Source organism: Fukomys damarensis, unplaced genomic scaffold, assembly GCF_012274545.1.
Source record: "Fukomys damarensis isolate Sample0158 unplaced genomic scaffold, DMR_v1.0_HiC HiC_scaffold_1, whole genome shotgun sequence".
Taxonomy (NCBI): Eukaryota; Metazoa; Chordata; class Mammalia; order Rodentia; family Bathyergidae; genus Fukomys; species Fukomys damarensis.
Window position 1 is genome coordinate 28,724,224 of NW_022900913.1, and position 16,243 is coordinate 28,740,466.

General features: G+C 34.7%; 1 protein-coding gene across 2 annotated transcripts in view; it reads left to right on the forward strand.

The window, feature by feature from the left end:
• Nipbl (NIPBL cohesin loading factor) overlaps positions 1-16,225 on the forward strand; it is a 101,514-nt gene extending 85,289 nt beyond the window's left edge. Inside the window, exons 38-46 of one of the 2 annotated variants that reach the window (XM_010605480.1) lie at positions 1,764-1,937; positions 2,344-2,534; positions 5,362-5,469; positions 5,951-6,151; positions 10,656-10,802; positions 12,229-12,503; positions 13,640-13,814; positions 15,036-15,224; positions 15,775-16,225. In XM_010605480.1, coding sequence (XP_010603782.1) covers positions 1,764-1,937; positions 2,344-2,534; positions 5,362-5,469; positions 5,951-6,151; positions 10,656-10,802; positions 12,229-12,503; positions 13,640-13,814; positions 15,036-15,224; positions 15,775-16,140 — 1,826 coding nt within the window. In that variant the 3' untranslated portion in view covers positions 16,141-16,225. Of the gene's footprint in view, positions 1-1,763; positions 1,938-2,343; positions 2,535-5,361; positions 5,470-5,950; positions 6,152-10,655; positions 10,803-12,228; positions 12,504-13,639; positions 13,815-15,035; positions 15,266-15,774 lie in introns of both variants that reach the window. The other variant, XM_010605481.3, reaches the window with a different exon arrangement.
• The last annotated feature ends 18 nt before the right edge of the window (positions 16,226-16,243 follow it).

The following is a 16,243-nucleotide window of genomic DNA, read 5'->3' on the forward strand; positions in this document are numbered from 1 at the left end:
TTGGGAGGCAGGCAGCAGAACCACTGAGCTAAATCCCAGCCCTTCCTAGGATGTCTTAAGAACATTCATTAAAGATAATAATGTATAGTTTTGTACTATTCACATATTTTTGTTATTTTTTTCATTGCAAAGATTTTGTCTAGCTTTTTTATAAGCACAGTTGGATATTTACCTGTTCAGTGGTATTTTCCCAGAGAAACTGACTATGATCCATCTCAAAAGGAATTAGGGTACAGTGGTACCTCAGTTCACAAACTTAGCTCTTTCCACTATTCTGATCACAAACTGAACTGGACAAGAACTGAATCAAATTTCTCCATAAGGGCAGCCTTGAACTTGATTTGATTCTTGTCCAACTTAGTTTGTGAATCGAGTTCGTAAACTGAGATATTGTATCACTTTATAAGGAAATAGGAAGAGGATAACATTAAAGTACCTAAATTGAATATGCTTTAAAAAGTCTAAAACTTCCAGTAGGCATATAATAAATTTGTTTTTTTTTAATTGAAGAATAAAATGCAAGAAGAATCAATATGTTCAGGTTTATATTTTTATTGTTATTGTGTCTGTTGTGTAAATACATGTAAAGGTACTCAGGTTAATAAGGTTATTTGGAAATGTTATTTTGATAAATAATAATTTGTATTAGTTTTTCAAACAAAAATGAGTAATAAAAATGATAGAGTTACACAAATTCATTAAATCATGCTTATGATATATTTTAAACAAATGTAAGACTTATTTACCTAACTACTCCTTCCCTTTCAAAAAAATTCCTTAAAGCAAATATAATAAATGCAGACATTTGCTAGAGAGTTATATTACCTTCAAGCCAAAGTGTATCATTATATTCAGTCTGGATATAAATTACAGAGTGGCAAAACCAAGTGTGGTACAGCAAATTTAGAGAACAAATAAATGAAGTTAAGCAGCACTATCCAAAAAGTAGTGGTTCTGTGCCAGTTAATAAAAGACTTCTCACCTGGACCATAGTGATCCTGTAGGACCTTGGGCTTATTATCTGATCACTCTGCTTTGAGTTTACTTTGTTTTTTTGATAATAGTACTTGCTACCATCAAGGATATTCATTTTTTTCAAATTAGTAAGTATTTAGATATTAACTGATAATATTTTGCTTTTTATTCATCAGTGGTTATAAAATTCAGCACTGTGGCTACATAATGCCATTCAAGAAGTAAACATATTTTTATCTCTGGTCTATTTAAAATTTATTGTTTCATCAAATGGATATATTTTAATATTTTTTAAAATATCAATGTAGTACCTTTTGGTAGGGATCTGAAAAATGTTTGCCAGCATTACTTCTTAAATCCTTAAAACATCCCTTTGAGGTAGGTAGGTGGTAAATATTATTGTCCCCATTTTACAGATGGAGAATTGAGACACAGAGAGATTGTGTGACTCACCTAAGGTCACACTACAAGTCAGTGGTGGAGCCAGGAATAGAACCCAAGACTCCTGACTCCTAATCCACTCCCCTAGCCACTAGGCCCTGCTCCCTCCTCAAGGTTTCCTCTTGTGTGAAATTCTCCTTTGAAATGCAATTTCTTGTTTTTAATTCATGGGGAAAGAAGTGCCTGCTCTAATACTGCTCTAGGTAAGGCCACCAGCATATATTCTTCCAGTCATTTTAAGTTTTAATTTTTGAAATAAGGAGCTCTTTATATAATTTAACACTTTCATTAAATGTTATATTTATTTCTGCTAGGAGTATATAAAGATTTTTTCCACTTTTTCTTAGGATTTGCCTTTATTCAGCATCCAAGTCTAATGTTTGAGCAAGAAGTAAAAAATCTGTATAATAATATTTTATCTGATAAGAACTCTTCAGTTAATTTAAAAATACAAGTATTAAAAAACCTTCAGACCTACCTACAAGAAGAGGACACACGCATGCAGCAAGCAGATAGAGACTGTAAGTGAAAATATCTTTAATTTCACAGTGCAGTTGTAGTTATAATACGCAAACCTATTTTCTTTAATACATTTGGCTATATTTTATCTATCAGATGCAGAAATTCAGTTAAATAGCAATCCTTAAACTGAGGTCCATAGCTAAACTTGAATATTCTTAAAATCCCTAAAATATTTATAGATTTTTAAGGTATTTACAAATACTAACATTTTAAGGGAGAAAAAGGAATTAAATTTTTCCCCAGATTTATAAAAGGGCCTCTGACACAGATTGGGGAGTGGAGATTACAAATCATGGTACCACAACACTAGCTATAGCGTGTTGTGATTTTGATGGTAGCCTAAGTTTGGAATAGTAAAGTCACTATGCTTTTACTATATGTTTATCTTCTGCTTTTTTTCCATAGGGAAGAAAGTTGCAAAGCAGGAAGACTTAAAAGAAATGGGTGATGTTTCCTCAGGGATGAGTAGTTCTATCATGCAGCTTTACCTCAAACAGGTGCTTGAAGCATTTTTTCACACTCAGTCAAGTGTACGCCACTTTGCCCTAAATGTCATTGCTTTGACTCTAAACCAAGGTCTTATTCATCCAGTTCAGGTAAGTTTTATAGAAGCACCAATTAACTAAAGCACTGTAATTAAAGAATAACTACTTTCTTATCCTTTTTTTTCTTTTATTGAATTTATTGGTACATTTTATGTATACAGTACAGTTACATTCATTATTGGGATCTTGTACCTTTACATGACAGATGGTCTTAGTTCTCATTTTTTTCCCCTTGTCCCTGCCCTCCCTTCACCCCCTCCTCCCCTCTCCATTTACAAATACTTTATTTCCATTTTTTTCATTTTCTCATATTTTTTTCCCTTATTACCTTTCCCCTACCCTTCCCACTTTCCCTATACCTTTAGCCCTTTTCTTCCCATTTCACAATGTCATTTATCTAATTAGAATCTTATGTACTATTACAGTTTATTCACACCAGAGAAACTATTCAGTATTTGCACATGTGTGACTTATTTATTTCACTTAGGAGTATATCCTCAATATGTATCCATTTTCCTATGAATGAGTCTAATTTCTCACTACTTTCTTATTCTTAATCTTTAAACTTCTTTGTCCTAAAGCCTTCCTTCCTTTCCTTTTCTCTTTTCCTTTTTTTCCTTTCTTTTCTTTGTTTCTAAGAGTTGGTTGTCCAGGCTATCCTTGAAGTCCAATGTTCAAGTAATCCTCTTGCCTCAGCCTCCTGAATGTAGTAAATTTTGGACAGTCTCTTAAGTTGTTATTATTGCAAAATATACATTTATTTATTTATTTATAATGTTATAATTTATATATATAAATATATGTATTTATAATGTTACCTCTATTTCCAATTTCTGTGGTAGAAAACATACGTGAATCATGTTTTGTGAGTAGGAAAGATAAATTTATTTTAATCTACATTTACCCTTTTACCTAAGGACCAACATATAAAATGTCAAGAGAATAAACTAGCCTTGAGAGTATAATTAATATGTTCAATAGGGTAGAGTTTCGGTCTACAGAAAAGTTCATTTCTATAACCCCAGCTCAGTTTTGCCCTTTTAAGTTGGTGGTAACAGCTACACAATATGTTAGACTATTTATGAGTTTGAAATTGTATAATAAAGGGTTCAAGGGTATAGCTTGGTGGTAAAGTACTTGCCTAGCATACACAAGACCCTGCATTCAATCCTCAGTACTGTAAAAGAGAAAAAAATATATAAATAGAGGCATATTAATATTCCCAAGGATTAGCGGACAGTGCTGATGTAGTGATATATATTATCTTATGGTCAGAAAAGAGCCGTCAGCTACAGAAAGTATTTTTATCAAATTGCCAACTCTACACTTTAAGATTTTATTTTTATCTTTTTCATGGAGCTTTTTCTAAAACAGATTTTTTAAATATGATATCTTAATCCCTGTGTCCTGAAACAAAGCACATCAACAGATACTTAGCCTGTTATTCATTATGGAAGGCCTTTATCGTCAAGATCACTTGTTATAGTATACAGCAGTATGTTGATACTTTTCATTTTTTGAAATATTTAGGGCTCCTTGCTGGATTTTTTTAGTATCATTATATGCATTGAGAACCCCTTACTCAAAATACTTGGGACTAGAAGTGTTACGGTTTTTACAGTTTTTTACATTTTGGAATATTTGCATAATTTTACCAGGGAGGCATCCCTAATCTGAAAATCCAGAATCTAAAATGTTACATCTGAAACTGAACATCATATTGATACTCAGAAATTTTTTGGATTTCCTATTTTCAGATTAGAGATGCTCATTCTGTGTTCTAGTGAATTCCTTTATGCTTTTCACCTTTATTCACTATTTGTTACTTTTGCCACATTTGGTATCTCTTCTTTGCATTTACTTTTTTCTGAATCATTTTATAGTAAGTTTCAGATGTTACAATTTTTTCATCTCTAAATACTTGGTGCGTGCGTGCATGTTTGTGTGTGTGTGTGTGTGTGTGTGTGTGTGTGTGTGTGTGTGTGTGTTATGACCCGGGACATTGTCTTACAAAGCCTTAATACAAGTATCAAATTTAAGAAATTTTAAATTGATACAGTACTATGTAGCATACAGTCCATTTTCAAATGTTGGATTTTATTTGTTTGTGTTTTGTTTTTGTTTGGTGTTTTGAGACAAGGTCTCCTTTACATATCCCAGACCAGCTGAAACTCACATTCTCCCTTCCTCCACCTACCAAATGCTGCCACAGTGTTCTTTCCAGACTTTTGTTTCCTGATCTTGGATTTAACCCATGATCACTCATTCCATTTAGTATTGTGTCTGTATTTTTAAAGTTGGCTTTATGTTTGTTGTTGTTGACCTTCTCACTGATGCCTGATTGAGAATTACTTAACATGGAAATGGTTTTTCTTGACTGCAGCCCAGTGGTATAGTACTTGCCTAGCATGTACAAGACTGAATGCTATGCATACTCAACAATGAAAAAAAAGAAAAGCACTATATTTAGTGCATTTTCCTGGCTTGAAGTATAGAAAAGAAGTTATTTTTTACCCTATATTATTTATTATAGCAAATTCAGGAAAGTTTCAGAATTATTGGACTATACATTTGTGGTATACTATTCTGATCATAAATAGGATAGTCTTAGTGTGGCGGAATACTGTTATGTTTGAAGAACCTAATACAACATTAAAATAATTTAAATTTTACCACATCAGTATTTTTGCTGATGCTCTCTTGCTAAGATAATCAAGAGAAAGAGTTGTTTTTTAAAGAACACTAAAACATAGTATTTATGGAAAAATCTGTAAAGCTAGATTCATATTTCCCAAATATGTAAGTTTTGAAATATGTTGAGGTAGAGTTTTTGCTACTGTGATGACTTATAAATCCTTTATTTTTTTTTTTTTTACAGTGTGTCCCATACTTAATTGCTATGGGCACAGACCCAGAACCTGCTATGCGGAACAAGGCTGATCAGCAGCTTGTGGAAATAGACAAAAAATATGCTGGATTCATTCATGTATGTATTTTTTTTTAACAACATAACCTAAATTTTTCTTTAGTAAACCAAAACCACTTCTTTGGTAAATGTTCTACCATGGATCATTTCTTTTAGAACAAAATGTTTTGCCTAGTAATCTTCTAAACATGTAATTAAGTTTATTTTAATTTAGAATTATAATTGTGCCCCAAAAATAAAATTAAATCAAAATTGTGCCAGATTGGTGTGACAGTCTAGCAGGCACACTGGACCACAGATCAGGAAGACCCTACTTGCTGCACATGGTAGCACTGATTTCAAGTCCTTAATATTTTTCCCTGTAAAATGAAGGATTTGCAATAGATGCCCTCTAATGTTCCCTCTAGAATTTCATTCTGCAGGGTTTTTTTTTTTAATTTTGAATATGAAAACCAACTATTACCCTCAGAATGCAGTGTTCATAGTAATTTTTAATTTGACTTAATTTCTGTGACAAAAATGAGGCTTTTATTGATTTCAGATGAAAGCAGTGGCTGGTATGAAGATGTCTTACCAGGTCCAACAGGCAATCAACACGTGCCTAAAAGATCCTGTAAGGGGCTTCAGACAAGACGAATCCTCTAGTGCTTTGTGTTCACATCTTTACTCCATGATCCGTGGAAACCGCCAACACAGACGAGCCTTTCTTATCTCTTTACTCAACCTCTTTGATGACACAGCAGTAAGCATGAGAACTTATTATTTTTTAAAAAACAAATGTTGTGGGAATTTTATGCCTAAAATATTCACCACTTTTAAAATACTACTATTTTAGTAATTATTAGTGACTATATTAAATATGTATCCTTAGTCTACTAAATTATTTTCAAAATTTATAGTCAAAATTGAAGAGCAAATTTTATATGAGAATAAATATAATGAGTACATTGTAATTATGCCTCAGAGTGAGTAATTTAGAGACTTTGCAAACAACTTTAAACATCTTTGTTAGTAAGCTGCATCACTAAAGTATCACTTTGGGGAAAGGTAACCTAAAAAATAGACAAATTTAATTTCTCTCATTTCTGTAGGTCTTTATATTATTAGAGAATAATCACTGTACATTTTTGGCTGCTGATATCTACTATTCATTTTGACTTCCTCAATGAAGACTCCATTTTTTTTGTAGTCTTAATTTTAACAGTTTTGGCTCCTGCACAAATTGCATTGGCCAAGAAAACAGAAAGTCCTATATTTTTTTTTTTTAGTTACTTTTTAATTTATTCATTCATTTTGCATAGATACTTATTCAGGATCTGCTGTGGTACTAACCATTGTATAAGAAATTGTAGGATAAAATAGTGAATTGTAGGATAAAATATCTGTTCACATAGAGCTTACAGACCAGTCTGTATATATCTGAGTTTTTTTTTTTTTTTTTTTTTTTTTTTTTTTGTTTTTTTTTTTTTTTTTTTTTTTTTTTTTTTTTTTTGGTTTTTTGAGACAGGGTCTCACTATGTAGTTGAAACTGCCCTGGAACTCACATGTAGCCCAGGCTGGTCTCGAACTCACAGCGATCCTCCTGCCTCAGCCTCCCAAGTGCTGGGATTACAGGTCGCTTGCAAGGCAGGCCACCAAACCACTGAGCTAAATCCCCAGCCCTATCCAAGCTTTTAAATGGAACAAAATAATACATTTTTTCTTATTTTAATCACCTCTTAGCTTGGTGGATTTTTTTTACAGCAAAGCAAAATTATAATTACCAGAGTAGAGATACCTTAGTACATCTCCTGTTTTTAAAGTATTATATGAAATTTTTGGATAATGATCTAGCAAATAAACATTACAGTGGTATCTCAGTTCACAAACTTAATTCATTCCACAATTCAGGAAAAGATGGCCACGTTCGGGTTTGTGTGGAAAAGATGGCCAAAATGGTGTTCATTACCCAATGCAGAGTTCACAAACCAAAACAAAATTTTGCCAGGCCAGGGATTTAGCTCAGTGGTTCCACCGCCTGCCTTGCAAGCACAAGGACCAGAGTTTGATCCCCGGTACCAAAAAACAAACAAAAAGTTTTGCCAAATGTTTCTGTTGGCAAACCAAATTGTTCACAAACAAAACTCGTTCATGAACTGAGGTATCTGTATTTCAGAAATGCCTGGAATATAATATCATATTATATCATCAGTATTTTGCCTTCCAAGAGAGTAAGACACTATACTAAGGGTATAATATAGAGGGGCTGGGGATGTAGCTTAGTGGCGCCACTCATGCCTCACAAGTGCAAGCTTCTGAGTTTGATCCTTGGTACCAGGGAAAAAAAAGAATATAATATAGAATGATGTGGTGCTCTTGTACCTTCATAGGATTTTATCCCACTTATAAGGATAAAGAGCATAAATAGTGATTAAAATTAGCATATATTGAGTGCCTGGTGCTATTGCTCCAATCCTTGTCTCTCTGTGTGGTTTCATTTCTTGCTCTTTATCAAATGTATATTATGTCAGCATTTGACACTAGAAATCCAGCTTTCATAATGTAGTGATTTTGGTGGGTATGGTGATACACTCCTGTAATACCAGCTCTCAGGAGGCTGAGGCAGGAGTATCACTGCATCTGGGCTACATAGCAAAGTCGAGGCCAGCCTGATCTGTATAGCAAGACCCTATCTCAAAAATAAATAAATAAAATAATAATATATTTTCCTCTGATAAACCTTGACAAAGGATGTCAGAGGAGGAATTAATCACTAAAGGCCTAAAAGAATTAGGTGAAAATGATGAATTGTATGATTCAGGAGGATGATGCTCCAGGCAGGGTTAAAAAGAGGAATAAAATTACAAAGATAAGAAGGTGTAGGAAATAATGAGTAAATTGTCTTTGGAGAAGGGTAGTCATAGTAACATGTAGTATATAAAGAACCCTGTAGACCAGAAGTCCCCAACACCTGGAGCTCTTAGGAACTGGGCTGCACAGTGGAAGTGAGCAGTGGGCAGGCTAGCAAGTGAAGCTTCATGTGTGTTTACAGCCGCTCCTCATGGCTCCCATCATCACCTGAGCTTCGCTTCCTGTCAGACAGTAAATGGCATTAGATTCTCATAGGAGTGTGAACCCTCTTTGAATTGCCAGTGCAAGGATCTAGGTTGCATTCAAATCATGCAGAAACTGTCATTCCTCCCTGCCCCAATTTGTGGAAAATATTGTCTTCCGCAAAAATAGTTTCTAGTGCCAAAATGGTTGAAGGACTAAATGATGAGGACAAGTGCCAAGGAGCATTTTAGGAGCATGAATCTTTCAGCATTGTGTTTACCCTGATGTAATAAGGAATTGATCTGTTGTGCTTACAGTAGGGGCAGTAGAAAAGGAAAGAAGAAATAGTGTGAGGAAGGAATACATTAAATTAGACTGTGCTGGGTGTGGTGGTGCACACCTGTAATCCCAGCCAGGCTACCTAGTGAGACCAAAGGCAACCTGAATTATACATTATCGCAAGACCTTGTCTCAAAAACAAGAAAAAAATTTCAGTGAGACTGTTTGAGAAGAAAAGACTGAAGGACAACTGGAATGTTTTTGTCCTGAACACCTGGGAAAAAAGAATAGTGTTAGTAAAGACAATTTAGAAAGGAGTTAAGGACAGGTAAAGGAACAAAGGCTTGGAAGAGAAAGTGAGGAAGAAGGGTCAGGCAGGAAAGTATAGTTAATGGTGTCTGATGATAGAGTGGGATTGTTGGTGGGCAAAAACCATTGAGCAGTGAGAAACATTTAAAGAACACAGGGAAAGATGTGGGAAGAACAGTCTAGACCAGTGATGGCAAAGCTTTTAGAGCTTTCACTCATTCAGACAGCCTGCTGTGTGTGGCATGCATGCCAAAGATTCACCGCCACTAGTTTAGATTTTGATTTTGAAAGGAAAGAGTGATATAGTGCTGTCATAATTAAAGTTGAAGGTTTTCAGTGTTTTTCTGCACCGCTGCCCCCCTCCCTCCACCACCCCCCCCCCGTGTGGTTGGTTGGTTGGTTGGTTGTTTTGAGACAGAGTCTTACTATGTAGTTCAGGCTGACTACCTTGAACTCACTGTGTGGCTCAGGCCGGCCTCAAACTCATGGCAATCCTCCTGCCTCAGCCTCCCAAGTGCTGAGATTACAGAAAATTTCAGTTTTGAAAATGTGCATTCAGAGAAAATGTTTACAGCCCTGATTGCTTTTGTTTTAGCTAGAAAAACATGCATGAATTTTAGTGTTATGACTAATAGATGAGGGCCTATGCCTACTTCCTCAACTTTAAGATATAGGTATTGACATACTTTAAAATAAGTTTGAGAGTCTTATCAGTATTAATATCAGATTTATTCTATTTGTTCCTATGGAATTTTTATTATTACTGCTCCTACTCTTAGATTGTTGTTTGGGTGGCAGGGAAGGCTAGAGTTGGGAGGGAATATTTGTTGCTGCTTTTTCTTTGCTTTTTTCATTTTTTTCTTTTCCTTAAAAGCTATGTGTAAAAGAATTTGAATACTAGTATACCCATCTGTTTGTTACATATGATCATGAAATGCTGAAAGTCTTTAAGTTACTTCTTTTTAAAACCAAAAACTAGTAGTAACCATAACTTTTAAGTTTCACCTACCTCAGAATTTGTATGGTGTGCAACTGGTAGCTCTAGCAAAACAACTCTGACGTTCTAAATTACAGATTCAGAAAAAACTGACAAATGTTTTAGCAGTATATGAGTTTTAGGTTTTTTTAACCCACATACTAGTACTGTAGCTACCAATTATTTTTGAAGGCAGAATAGTAACTGTGTAACTGATCTCCACATGTGTTAAACTTTTTAAAGCACAATGACAAATATGAACTTACATGTGTGCTTTCTTCTGTGGTATGGATTTAGCATAAAGATTCAATATATGCTGTAAGAAAACCAAGGATTTTCACTTGGGTGCACTAAAAACTTTCACCTCTTCTCTCTCGAGGTAGCATGATGTAAGTCACTATAATATCTGCTAAAATAGGTGTAAGATTATAAACTATTTCTGTCCCTCTGTTACGCTTCTCTCCCTCTTCCTCTTTTCTTCTTTCTCTCTCCTCTTTTCTTTCTCCTTCCTTCTCCTTCTGCATCCTTTCTCTTTATTTCTCTCTAATATTAACTGAGGTGAAAGTGCCCTATAATTTTTTCCTAAAAAGTTTTTGATGGGTTTCTAGATTATCCACTAAACATGTGTACCTTTTTTTAAAATTTACAGAAAACAGAAGTGACTATGCTCTTGTATATAGCAGACAATCTAGCCTGTTTTCCATACCAGACACAGGAAGAGCCGTTGTTTATAATGCATCATATAGACATTACACTCTCAGTTTCTGGTAGTAACCTACTGCAGTCATTCAAGGAGGTAAGTTACACACATTACTATTCTTAATGCATCTGTCAAAGTGCAGGCATGCTATTTTCACTGTTTCATTTCTCAATGTTATTATTTTCACAGGTATTTAAACTCTTTCTAAATGATTTGAGATCTGGACAGTACTTGAATTGGGAGAGGAAGTGGATGGCCACTCCATTTCTAGATCATTTAAGTGGACTTTTTACACATATGGATTGTTCTATTGATTTTGATTAAGCCAATTCCACTTTATTTCTCTCAATTTAGGCACTGACTTTGTTTTGTGTCCATTCACATATCCATTTAAACACCATTTTAGAGCACGTTGCTATTCTGTAAATCTCATAATGCTTTAGATCACAACAGTACATATGAAGTTAGATGTGTATATTTATGTTTGTGCATAGCCTACTTACAAAGAAAACAAAATTTATGACATCATTGATCTCTGTCCCTCAACAACAGCATCATAATGAAGTTGGCACCATGTGTGCCCAAAATTCTTACCAAGTTTCTTATAATAAGCCTTATGTCTTTTCATCATGACTTTTAGAAAGAAGTGTAATTAATTATAAAGGGCACCTGCTATAGCACTAGGTACAAATTAGGCGCTCAGTAGATTATCTAAAAAAATCAATGCAATATTTTCATGTACTTGATAATGCAATTAAATCTCATTTTACAAAACTGTACTGCTAAAAACTCAGCCTTTTCAAACTGGTATGTCAGAAAAACTACTTTAGATACCCAACCACTGGAATGAACAGGGTATCTATACTCTGCTCCTTGAATTGTGGACCAGCAGCACCATCTTCTTCTGAGGGCTTATTGGAGCTGTAAAACCTCAGATCCAACCCTCGACCTGCTGGAACAAAATCTGACTCTTTAGCAAAATCTGGAGTGTATTAGCATGAGTGCTAAAATTTAAGAAGTTGATAATTTCCTGGCAATTTTAAATCATCATGCTCTTACTTTAATTACTTCTGTAGATATACTTTAAGTGAATATTTTATTTCTTAACAGTTACATTTGGAATAATTGCTTGTATGATTTGGTCCTCTCTCCTATCCCCTACCCCCACCTAAACACGGAAGCCTACCATATTCTCAGTTAAATTTTAATTACTACTTATGCTCTATAATGACTTACCTAAGGAACTAAATTGTCTTTCATTACATTACTCTTTATGAGAAAATTATTTTTCTTTGAATATGTTTGGAAGGGGGTAGTTTTGAGAAAGAAGGGAATCATATGTGATTTTATTTAGTCTTGGGACCTGATTTTTACGCCAGTGTTTACATCTTCAGTTTATAGAAAGTCAAGGAGTTTATAGAGTATCAAGGAAACTTGTTGAAGCTATTGAATGAAGTATATATTCGGTAGTGGTATTTTTTTTTTATTGTTTTCGTACAGAATAATTTCCTTTTTCTTTCAGTCTATGGTGAAGGACAAAAGGAAAGAGAGAAAATCATCACCTAATAAGGAAAATGAGTCAAGTGAGAGTGAAGAAGAAGTTTCCAGGCCTCGGAAGTCACGGAAACGTGTAGATTCAGATTCAGATTCAGATTCAGAAGATGATATAAATTCGGTGATGAAATGTTTGCCAGAAAATTCAGCTCCTTTAATTGAATTTGCAAATGTCTCCCAGGGTATTTTATTGCTTCTTATGTTAAAACAACACTTGAAGAATCTCTGTGGATTTTCTGATAGGTAAGTTTATATTCAAATAATAAAGAAATACAAAATTCAGTTTTGTTTGCATGCTCACTTTTTTATTAGATACTCTTTTTTTAGGCCGGGGATTTAGCTCAGTGGTGCAGCCACCTGTCTTGCAAGTACAAGGACCCGAGTTCAATCCCTGGTACTGAAAAAAAAAAGAAAAGAAAAGAAGGCAGAAATACTCCTTTTTAAAAATGCATGTTTAAATAGGCATTTCTAGGGCAAGGGCTCATTGGTAGGCTGTATAGTCAGCATTCGTAATGCCATTGGTTCCCAGCACCAAAAATAAAAGCATTTCTTAGGTTTCCATTAGTTTGAGGATAGGCACAGTGTTGCCAAAGGCCCTATTTTCTCAAGAGACATTAGAAATCCAGACTTTTTTTTTTTAAATCATACTGGCCATTGAATCCAGAGTCCTCATACATGTTAAGTATGAACTCCTGCCACTGAACTACATCCCAGCCTTCGTAATCTCATGAGAAATATTGGCAACTAATTTTAACAACTTAAAACCTTGTAAGATCATACATAGTACAGTGGTAAGAAGTTGGAGAGATTTTTAAAGCAAAGCTACTAACAGTCTGAAACAGGTGTATAAGCAGTGATTCTGCTGTGTAGAAAATGAAGCAGTCACAGTACAGAAAGTAGGAGGTAAAACAGTTAGGTGGTGTTGAGTTAATTGATTAATGCTACCCTTCAGTCACAGTCAGAGTAGTACAAAATAGGAGAAACTAATTTCATTAAAATGATAACTTTTTACTATAATTGGATTTCTGCACATTTGTTGCTTCCTTAAATGTGCTTCATCCCTGTCATGTTGATACCTTTGGTCAAGACAAACAAGTGGAGCCAGGGATTTAGCTCAGTGGTTCTGCTGCCTGCCTTGCAAGCGCAAGGATCTGAGTTTCATCCCTGGCACCAGAAAAAAAAAGACAAACAAGTGGGAACAAAAGAATATTACTGTTTTTACTTGCTTTTATGTCTTTATTTTCTTTCTTATAAATTTGTTTTGTATTCAAGCTCACTGGTTGAAATCTGTGTAATAAAGAGTTTACTAAGTAAAATAAATTTAAATATAAGTCTCTGAAAAATGTTTTAAGGTACTTGGTTTTGTTTTCCCAAAACAGTAAAATTCAGAAATACTCTCCATCTGAATCTGCAAAAGTATATGATAAAGCAATTAACCGAAAAACAGGAGTTCATTTTCATCCTAAACAAACACTGGACTTCCTGCGGAGTGACATGGCTAATTCCAAAATCACTGAAGATGTGAAGAGGAGTATAGTAAAACAGTACCTAGACGTGAGTAGTAAAACTAAAAATATTTCCTTCTCTTAGTGATTTCTTTGAACAGTAAATTCTTGGGAAGGAGATAGCAATAATCTACCCTATATTGAATGTGAACTTCATGTATATGTATATATTATTTGTAACTTAATGGATTACGTGATTTATATTTCAGAAAAGGCAAACCATGAAGTCATCATCATCCCTTTCTTTGGACATTCTGCTCCTTTCTGATAATCAGTATTGTTACTTTATATATTCTTACATGAGTGATGCAAGTATATGCAGTTGTATGTCTCTGGTGTATATATACTCAAACGTGAAAGAGAGAGTAACAAATGTGCTTCTAAAATGTCTTTAAGAACAGGCAAATTCATAGAGACAAAAAATAAAATTAAGATTGCCCAGAAACAGGGAAGAATTAATTGGAGGCTATTGTTTACAGTGATGAAAAGCTCTGGAAATGGATAGTAGTGATGATTACAAAACATTCTGAATGTACTTAATACCAGTGAATTGTACACTTAAAATGTAAAAATGATAAATTTTATGTATATTTTGCCATTATGAAAAAATTGTGATTTTTTAATATCTTGAGTTTGTTTTGGTTTTTGGTTTTTGTTTTTGGTACCAGGGATTGATCTCAGGGCCTTGCACTTGCGAGGCAGGCAGCAGCACCACTGACATAAATCCCCGTCCCTGTTTTTTAATATCTTTAGAGGACTATCCTTTATAAAGTATTATATTTTAATCTGCTTAAAGCAAATAGCTAAATATACATAATATATTTTAATTCTCATTTCAAATTCTTTGCCGTCCTTTACAAGGAATTCTCTAATTTTAGCAAAGAGGGAGAGGCAGAAAGATGTCTCAGTAATTATTATCACCTGGTTGCTTCATGACTGGGATCCAAGAGTGAACTACGGCTAATGGATAAAATCCATCCCATTGCCTCCCGTTTATTTTTAACAAAAAAGTTTTAGTGAGATGGTCATGTTCAGCTCTGTAGCTACTTTCATACAGAAGTAGTATAATTGGTCAGAACCCACATTGCCTGCAACCTTAAACCTGTTTGCTATCTGAATTTTTACAGAAAAATGTCTTTTAACTCCTAATGTGGGCTATTGCTGTAGCCTCTTTCCCCTACACCAAACTGATACCATATAAAACATCTAGACATTCTGACAGTCTTTGAAATAGTTACTTAAAACTATGAATGAATGTATTTTCTTGTAGTTCAAACTGCTTATGGAACACCTAGACCCTGATGAAGAGGAAGAAGAAGGAGAGGTGTCAGCTAGCACAAATGCTCGGAACAAAGCAATTACCTCGCTGCTTGGAGGAGGCAGCCCTAAAAATAACACAGCAGCAGAGACAGAAGATGATGAAAGTGATGGGGAGGATAGAGGAGGAGGCACTTCAGGGGTGAGGCGGAGGAGGAGTCAACGTATTTCGCAGCGTATTACGTAAAATGATTTTTATGTGCTTATATATGTCAGTCCATTAAATGTACATCGAGTAATGTAATACTTATAAAAGAAAAACATTTTGTAGATAGAGATTCTCTACTTAACCATTTATACATCCTTTTGTAGAAAGTTTAACATAAAAGATAATAAAAAAAAATGAGATTTATCCCGCATAAAGGGTTATTAATTTTTGTTTGGATTGTATTAACGTGTGTTATCCTTTTTATTGTTGCTAAGTTTTATGTAGCTTTATGGTTCATATGTATATATAATTTTATATATCAAGAGTAAAGACACGGGTACAAATTAAGAGTTCTATGGTTTTACAAGTATATGTTAACCCCTTGGCGCTGGCGGTCACGGTGCGTCTCATTGCCGGCAATGGAAGTGTGCCGGGAAATCCCAACTCCCGGCGTCAAGGGATTAAAAGCAATAAAAACAATAATTTCACTAAATTTCTTTGTGTAACACTTGGTCTTTTTCCCTCCCCCCTCCCAATGTTTTAGTCATTGAGAAGGTCAAAACGAAATTCAGACTCTACGGAGTTGGCAGCACAGATGAATGAAAGTGTTGATGTCATGGATGTCATCGCTATTTGCTGTCCAAAGTACAAAGATCGACCACAGATTGCAAGAGTAGTACAGAAAACCAGCAGTGGCTTCAGTGTTCAGTGGATGGCAGGCTCCTACAGTGGCTCCTGGACTGAGGCCAAGCGCCGTGACGGCCGCAAACTGGTGCCTTGGGTAGACACTATTAAAGAGTCAGACATTATTTACAAAAAAATTGCTCTAACGAGTGCTAATAAGCTGACTAATAAAGTTGTTCAGACTTTACGATCCCTGTATGCCGCCAAGGATGGGACTTCCAGCTAATGAATTTGTACATGCAGCCAAATTTACAGGAATTTTTTTAAAGGCAGAAAAACTTGAAATATCAACATTCTGGCAAAAAAAAAAAAAAAAAAAAAAAAAAACA